The sequence below is a fragment of the Artemia franciscana genome, chromosome 18 (genome assembly GCF_032884065.1).
Source record: "Artemia franciscana chromosome 18, ASM3288406v1, whole genome shotgun sequence".
Classification (NCBI taxonomy): Eukaryota; Metazoa; Arthropoda; class Branchiopoda; order Anostraca; family Artemiidae; genus Artemia; species Artemia franciscana.
In genome coordinates this window covers 31,681,248-31,690,567 of record NC_088880.1, presented here as the reverse complement: position 1 = coordinate 31,690,567, position 9,320 = coordinate 31,681,248, and the positions used below count along the sequence as shown (strand labels likewise).

Here is a 9,320-nt window from a genome sequence, read left to right as displayed (position 1 = left end):
GATTTACTCTCAGCATTCAGTTCTATTGAGCAACGCCGAAGCGTTGGACGTGTGACTACGTTCAACGCTTCTTATTTTTATTATTATATCTTATTATATTTTTCGATATTTAACACTATCGACAGTTTTGAACTTGGTTATCCAACACCAAAATATTTAATGCCTTTATACTCAGTGTTTATAGTAAGGCATTATCAAGTAACGCATTATCAAAGTAGTTTGTTCAAAGTAAAATATTGAAACTAATATTTAAAAAATCAAATAAAAATGCTAAATTCAATATTTTTAATTTAATTTTGAATACCAAAAGCCAATATATTTGACACATTTATGCTTCATAACTGTAAAAAATTAAATACTTTTCAAAGTGACAACTAGATAACTACAATCACTCCTGAAAAAATTGATATAAAACACTAAAAACGTATCCATTCAGGGGAAATATTTCTGATTATAACGGCTTCATATATCAACTCATGGGTACTCTTGCAGTTCAAGTGAAAGTTGACGGCATATTCTTACCAAAATTGCCCCTTAATAAGTTATTTTCCTTGTGTTTTCTACAATTATACGAACTTTCTTGTGTTCTAGTAACTGCACTAATTACTAATAAACAAATGCAGATTGAAGATAAAAACTGTTCGTGGAAGACTGGCTAGGGTTCACTCAGTCACAAATTAGAACTTATACTTTCCTTATTAAGGGTCAAAATCCGTTGGCAGGCAGCCAACAATAGGGCAACAATCATTGTTTCCATGGTTTTTCCCTATTCTGCTGTCTTTCCTTTGGTTTCCTTATAATTACTTTATAGTCCCAAATTTCCAGGGGGGGGGGCATGACCCCCCTGCCCTCCCCCCTGTCGGCACCCATGTCCACTCTAATGATCGTAAAACAACTATCTGTCCAAGAAACATACCTATAAACATGTTATTATATATATTTAACAATTCAAATTTCAAAAACATAATTCAAAACTATGTATCGTAAAAAAAAAAAAAAAAAAATCAAAAGCCAAAGGTGCTAACTGGATATACTGGTTACCTTATGTAGTTTCTGGTTCACAAGTCTCCAGACAATCTTCAATTTGTCCTCATCGTTCAAACTTCACAAGCGAATACACACTGGCGAAAAAATATTTACTATTTACAACTTTTTTGTCAGCGTGAATTCACCTGTAACTCGTCAAATTGTATTTCAGTTAAGCATCTCCTGATACTTCAAGAACCATGACCCAGCCAGCTCATTTTCTATTGCTCCAAGTTTGTCATATCTTTTTTATCATTACCAAAATGCAAAATAAACAGTTCATGCTTGGTACAAAAATACATTAAAGAAACAAGAAAAATTAAAATATTCAACAAAAACTAGAAGTAAACCCTTTAGTTTCCTTCAAGACTGGATTGCTAGGTGGAAATACTGCAATTCTTTTGCAGTATTTTTTTGCAGCGATTTTTTTGCAGTATTTTTTTGCAGCGATTTTTTGCAGCAATTTTTTGCAGCAATTTTTTGCAGCAATTTTTTTGCAAAAATACATTAAAAAAAACATGAAAAATTAGAATATTCAACAAAACTAGAAGTAAATGCTAAACTTTTTCTCAAAGAATTGTTTCCTTCTTTTTCTTCGTAATGTTTTTCTTCTTCCTCTTCTACCTTAATTTATGTTTTCTTCTTCCTTTGTACGCACCTGAGATCTTTAGCTGCCTCTAAGACTCTGGAACATTAGACGGAAATACTGCATTTTTTAGTTTATTGAAACTTAAAACCCAAGTAAATTATTCCGTATAAAAGCAGGCTACCACCACTTCAATCCCCTACTCTTTACGGTTGTTTGCCCATTTGCCCCCTCCCTTAATTTTTCCCTTGTTTTTCAGGGGTTATTGTCCGAAGGGTATTTTCTGTGGGGGGATATTTTTCGCTTCAGTCTATAATTGTTCCAACGGGACACCCTAAGTTGTTCCGGAGATTTTGCAAGTATTCCATTTTGATAACCTGGTAACAGCAGTGTCATTTACTTTACTGTTTAATCTCACACAGATTAGACGTTTCATAAGAGGTTATAGTACAAACATTTGGTGGATTGAATATAAGAATTGTTTAGTCCCTTCCCCCTCTTCAAAAACAAAGTTCGAACTTCTCATGCTCCCTTTTCCGTTCCTTCCCCCAACAGTCCCTAAAATTTTCAATTCCATCCTTCAAATCTTTCTTGATGTATTGCAGATATACTATTTTAATGACCTGGATACACAAAGCGTCTTTCGATTTCCTCTGGCCCCTCCTCCAATTGAGAGTTTGAGATTTTCTCCAAAAAATTCCCGAAAGTTTCAACTGAATCCCCTAATATATTCTATGGAGTCAACCCAAATTTGAACCTGATAATGACAGGCACAGGTCCCGTTAAAACTATTGTTTAAACAAAATCAAGACGTGGCATCCATAGCTTAGGTAAGCCATCTACCATTACCATCACCATTGTTTTCGATCCCCTGAGGCATTCAGGAGATACTGCGGATAGTATAAAAAAATCTGATGCTTGTCATTTCCAGAGGGGAGCTCGGGAAACTAGCCTAGCAAACAACCCCTAAGAGCTCGTAGCTGATCAGACAGCCAAAACCAAACATAGCCATTTTTTCTAGTAAAACGTATCTGAGGTAAATGGATTATTTTCATTGTTTAGGGCCATTGCCACTGGGCCTGTGGGGTCGATTTTTACCTTAGATGTATTTTTACTAGACTTTTCAACGTTTCTGAACAAAATGGATGTCTAAAAGTTTTGACCCAATATAATAGGTTTAGTGGGAGCCGGGTATAAAAAAGGGCACAGCAGTGAGGCTTGTTGCCCTAAAATCAATTTTTGCAGCTACTACTAGCAAATTTCTGCACCATTCAAGCCTCTTGAGGTCAACAAAGCTGTGTATACTCTTCCCTCACCCCAATCTATTCAAAGTTTTACTCTTTACCCCCTCCTAGGGTTTAATTTTCTTAAAAGCCTAACATATGACCACTTCTCATGCCATTCACGGGTAACCTGCTTTTTTGGCCTGCAGATTGGATTGGTGGCAAAAAAGCACAATCCGTGGCAATGTGTCATCTATAATTCCTGAAAAATGGCCTAGCCATCTTACAGTATTTTTCATTATAAACCTAGAAATGCGGACGTAGCACTTAAAATTACACTAAAACTTCTCAATTTCTAATCAAATGAGCTTCCTTTCCCATTCTCTGCAAGCATCCATGTGGCCACTGAAGAAAAGATTGGTCCTTATTGGACCCTGTTTGGGGGAGGGGGATACCAACATGTTTCTATTTTTTTATCTGCATGGGGATCATCCCAACCTTCCGGATGTTGGTGTCAAGCCGATCAGGACTAATGTTTATCAGCCCTTGTTAGGGCCTCATTTCTGGGGGGAGGAGGACCATGCACTGTAAAAAAATTTTACCTTAAATTCTTATTTACCTAAAAACTCACTGTTCCAAACAGACGACAGGAAAATTTTTTGGCTTGTTCCTGGGCTCCCTAAGCCACCATAGAATGATATCTATCTATTCCACAAAACAGAGCACTTTTATATATATATATATATATATATATATATATATATATATATATATATATATATATATATATATATATATATATCCTGCTTATTAATCCTTTCAGGGCCTTAAACTATTATTTTTAAGGAAACAAGAATACCTACATTATGTTTATTTGATGCAAATATTAACGTTCTCCAAAAAACATGAAAAAAGAAAAACTAATGTCTGAAACTTCCTTATACTATTATTTTGTTTTTCGTGTCTAAAAGGTTATTCGGGTTCGGACTAAGCCTTTAATACCCTTAAATTGCTCTACAGTTTCATTAGACTATAACAATAAGTGAAAAGAACATGAGAAAGAGACGATAAATGCAAATTGTAATACCCCCCAAAAAAGGCGCAAAAACGGATGTTAAAATGTTAATTTAAAACCTTTTTTTTTTCTTTTTAATCTTATCAGGGCACCAAACAATTTTCGTTAAGGAAATTATGATTTTTGGTATACAAATAATTTAGTTCTGGTATCAATACATAAGTAGTTCGTAAGCTAAGGAATAAAATGTAAAAAATAATAATAAAGTTACTAATTGTATACAGGTTATAATGTTCAAAAATGATAAAATAAACGAAGAATAAAATAAGCTATTCACTGCGCATGCTCGATTTTTGTCCGTTTGAAGCTTCTTCCGCAGGTTTAACAAAACCAGATTGTATCCTTGGAGGCATATTTGGGGTTTGGTCTACCGTAGTTAATCGCTCAATTGTACCTTCAACGTGGCCAATGCCGGGCACTCCGTCTGCTGAATATATTACTTGCTCCACATGTTGTATATGAGCGTTGGGGGCTCCAGCCTGGTTTAAGCTTTCTAGCACTGGGGCTATTAATGTGTGAGAAGTTTCAGGAGGGAGAGCTGCTGAAGGGTTTCCGTATGGGACGGGAATATCGTTGTACGTAGAGTGGGTCTTGAAATTTCCTGAAATGCAGAAAACACACATATATTCATATATATTTTCCCAATATATCTTAATCTATTTGCTATTTCGGTCCGGGAGCTACACAGTGACGTCTCTTACAGAGAGGAGAGCATGTACTACCATCCCAGTTGTGACCAGTTATTTAGTTTGGGACGGGGGTCAGTGGCGTGACTCTGTAAGCTCAGCCAGAGTCGACCCAGCTCTAAATGGGTACCTGGAGAAATCTGGGGAAGGTCTGCAAAAAGGGTGTGTGAAAGCACAGGATGGTTGGCCCCTAGCCCCCCATTGCACTTCCTGGCTGAAGGGCCATGAAACAGAGATCAGCACCACCGGTTTGGACCTTAAGGGTCTAGTGCCGTCTTACTTACTTACTTTTTTACTTATGTACTACTACTAGTTCCTCCTCCACGAGATTTTGAAACCTACCTTTTAAGGGGAGATTTTCACTGAGAAATGCTTTTTTGTACTTTCATAGAAAAGGAAATAAGTAAACGATAAATTTCACCCCCCCCCAATTTTCAAAATGTAATTTTGTCCCCTCAAAATTATTGCGAATTGACAACACCGCTACTACCAGGCAGCAGGTTTCACAAGCTGTGATTCCAGTAGTATGAAACTTTGAAGCATACATGCGCTCGGCCTATGAAGATTAGCAATATAAAAAATTCTTGGACTGTCTTTAGCTACAAGTACCTGTTTAGGTTTGAAGCAAATCTCAGCAATCTGCCACTGACATGACCAATCACGGGCAAATGGTAGCTTTGGCACCTTTTCTGCCTCACGCCTGACCTTTGTGGACAGTGTGTATTATTAGGATAGTCTTCTTTTGTGATTGTACTTCAATATTGGAGACAAAAAACTTGTTTTTGACTACTAAAAAACCCCTGATTCTTGTCCCTGTCCTAAAATTAAGGTCCTGACTGAAGGTAATTGTGTTGCACCTTTTTTGAACTGGAATTATGGAAGGACTTTCAAAACTGAATGATTCAAGTACCCAAGTGGGTATATCACACCTCCAATTACAAATTGCACCAAAAAATTTGTCTCAAAAAATGTCCTACGCTTTGGAACGGATAGCTGTGTTTTAGGTCGTGTCTTCATTATGGCTTTATCAGGTAAATTCGCCTGTGCTTTTTTTCAGGCAGTCTCCATGGGTACTTTTTAAGGCTCAAAAGGCAAATCAGGCACATTTGAAGGGGTTTTTATGGCACTTGGTATTAATCAAGTGACATATAGCAATCGCAAATTCTGTCGGTCTGTCTGTCTGTCGATCTGTCGGTCCCGGGTTCGCTACTTTAGGCACTTCAAGGTAAGCTAGGAAGATGGAATCTGGCAGGCGTATCAAGGACAAGACCAGATTAAATTAGAAACAGTCATTTTCCCAATTTGACCATCAAAATAGAAAAAAATGAAGTATTTTTAACTTACGAACGTTTGATCGGATCTCAATGAAATTTGATATTTAGAAGGATATCGTGTCTCAAAGCTCTTTTTTTAAATCCCGACCGGATCTGGAGACGTTGGGGGAGTCGGGGGGGGGGGGGAACCTGAAATTATGGAAAACGTTAAACTTGGTGGGAAAAATAACCAGAAGTCTTAGGTTACGTGATTGACATAATTGGAATGGATCCGCTCTATTCGGGGGGGGGGGGGTTAATTCTGAAAAATTAGGAAAAATGACGTATTTTTAACTTACAGAGGAGTGATCGGATCTTCATGAAACTTCATATTTAGAAGGACCTCATACCTCAGATCTCTTATTTTAAATCTCAACCGGATACAGCGTCATTGGGGGTGGTAGTTGGGGGGGGCCGAAAATCTTAGAAAATAATTAACGCGGAGAGATCAGGATGAAACTGGATAGGAAGAATAAAAACCTGTCTAAGATGCGTGACTGGCATAACCGAACCGGATCTGCTGTCTTTGTTGGAGTTGGGGGGGGGAGCACAAGAAGGATCTTGTGCTTTAAATCTCTCGATTTAAAATCCGACCAGATCCTGTGACATTGGGGGGAGTTGGAGGGAGAAACCGAAATTCTTGGAAAACGTGAAAATTGGGGTATTTTATCTTACGAATAGGTGATCGGATCTTAATGGAACTTGATATATATAGAAGGATCTTATGTCTCAGATGCTCCATTTTCGACTCGAATTGGATCCGGGGACATAGGGGATTGCAGGATGGAAACAGAAACGCTTAGAGTGGGGAGATCGGGATGAAACTTGATGGGAAGAATAAGCACGCAAGTTCTAGATACGTGATTGACATAATTGGAACGGATCCGTTCTCTTTGGAAGAGCTGGGGGGTGTTAATCTGGAAAAAATTAGAAAAATTGAGGTATTTCTAACTTAAAAACGGGTGACCGGATCTTAATGAAATTTGATATTTAGAAGGAATTCATGTGTCAGAGCTCTTATTTCAAATGGTGAACAGATCTGTTGACATTGGGGGGATTTGGAGGGGGGTATCTTGGAAAACGCTTGGAGTGGAGGAATAGGGATGAAGTTTGGTAGATAGAATAAGCAAATGTCCTTGATACGTGATTGACGTAACCGTACTGGATTCACTCTTTTGGGGGAGTTGGGGGGGAGGGGTTCAGTGATTTGGCGAGTTTGGTTTTTCTGGACGTGTTAGGACGATGAAAATTGGTAGGCGTGTCAGGAAGCTGCTCAAATTGACTTGATATATCTTCATTAGAAAACCGAAACAATTACTTGTCCCCCCCCCCTAAATTCGCATGAATTGATGCCACTAGAGCTACCATTAAAAACATAAATATGGATTACAAAAAAAGAAGTTAAGCTTCCCCATTTGGGTAGCTAAATCATATCAAAAACTTTCCTTGTTTAGAGCACTAAACTATTTTTATAAAATTATATCACAACATCATGGCTGACTTGTCATACCGGATTTTTTTTTTTTTATCACCCTCAAGTTTTGCGTCATCAGGGCTTACATAAGTTGCACGTTTTGGGGTAGTATTTGGCTGTCAAATACTGGTAATCTTTGATGACGATGGGTTTTCAGCTTGTTCTGTCATGGAGGGTGACCTGTAGGCAACAACTACTAAGTACATTCGAAATAGGGTAGAGGGGTTGAATGTTTCTACTAAATAACCTGTATATTAATTATTTCTAATACATATCTTAGTCTAAGAATTTTTTTTTTCCAGAACCAACTTGCTTACACTATCAAAATAAATCGGAAAAAAATTATCGTTTGTATGGTTTAGTGCACTTACTATAACACTGGTTTGTATACTGCCAATTAATACAGTTTTTTTTTATACGAAATAGATTATTGTGAAAACGCCTATAAGGTACGTATCATCAAACTGCTTGAAGAGAAAATTTATCCTGCGACAATATAAAAATATCTGCGACAAAAATATCTTAGATTGACTACATGATAACAGCGTCTAAACAGATAACAGTGATTGACAACAGACAGATTGACAGCAGCGTTTAAACAAAAATAAAACAAAAACACATTGTTTTTTTTTTCCTGTATAGTCTTTTGTGTTTTTTTTTCACCTTTTTGTGGATACTTTAATCTGTTTAAGCTCTCTTTCTTTCTTATTTTTTATATTTTTTTTTTCTGTACATAAGAAGTTAAACTTTTTGGATTCTTATAAAAATTTGTGAGTTTTTCAGAATTTTCATTCCATCTTAAAGTAAAGAGAAAGGCAATGTGGCCTGAGAAATCATTTACGTATAGAAGTTTAGTATTTGCAGTTGTATTCTACAATTCATCAATTTCTCAACCGTGAAATACGATTCATAAGATATAAAATACATTGCTCAAACGGTAATAAAAAAGACTATAAAAAAATAAAACAAGGATACAAACCTTGAACAGGAGCGGATGTAGGATCCAGACCTCCAGTGAAAAATTCTGGACCTCCTGTTTCCATAAAGCTAGATGCTGGATTAATAGTTGGCTTTTCTTCGTCTTCAGCGGCTGAAAGAAAGTTTAATATTATTGATTATCAGTGTTTAAATAGCATTATATCTTGTAATTAATTATAAATTATGCTAAGTATGACATTAAATGGCTGCAGAAGCCATACATTTAGTTTGTGTTGTTCTTTTCCCCTGTGCCACCCATTTCAGTTTGTTGAAAGAAAGTGGGAAGGGTCTAACCTTTGTGGTTTCTCCTGAAAGGTGGAATTTGGGGTGGATTGATAAATATGACAATGGATTTTGGAAAGCTACAAATAATTCTTGGTACTGTCCAAAGAAGTGTTTTCACTTTTGTATAAATTATGCAAAGTATGACGTTAAATGACTGCAGAAGCCATACATTTAGTTTGTGTTGTTCTTTTCCCCTGTGCCACCCATTTCAGTTTGTTGCAAGAAAGTGGAAAGGGTCTAGCCTTCGTGGTTTCTCCTGAAAGATGGAATTTGGAGTGGATTGATAAATATGACAATGGATTTTGGAAAGCTACAAATAATTCTTGGTAGTGTCCAAAGAAGTGTTTTCACTTTTGTTTAAGCCAAAACCCACAGTTTACGAGTTGAAGAGACGTATTGCAGTCTTTGTTGAAGACTTGTTCTGCTTCTTTTTTTTCCTTTGGTTCTTCGAGCAACGTTTCTACTTGTGCTTGAAAAACTCTATTCCGGCTGGCAAGCAGGAGGTATTCCAGTTGGCAAGCAGGAATATGCTAGTTTCAAATTGAGTTAAATCGAAATCTAAAAGTCCTTAGGATGCGCGACGGTTCTTTAGCCTCATCACCAATTTTCCCTCTTATAATAATTTGGGGTTGGGATTAGATATCCGAAACAGGAGTACTTTTCGATGGCCGAAG

General features: G+C 36.9%; 1 protein-coding gene across 1 annotated transcript in view; it reads right to left on the bottom strand.

Annotated features, from left to right (window-relative positions):
- Positions 1–4,117: 4,117 nt before the first annotated feature.
- Positions 4,118–9,320, bottom strand: part of LOC136038430 (uncharacterized) — an 11,855-nt gene continuing 6,652 nt past the window's right edge. The window contains exons 2-3 of the mRNA XM_065721504.1: positions 8,363–8,473; positions 4,118–4,511 (exon numbers count right to left, since the gene is read on the bottom strand). Coding sequence (XP_065577576.1) covers positions 4,180–4,511; positions 8,363–8,473 — 443 coding nt within the window. The 3' untranslated portion in view covers positions 4,118–4,179. The remainder of the gene's footprint in view (positions 4,512–8,362; positions 8,474–9,320) is intronic.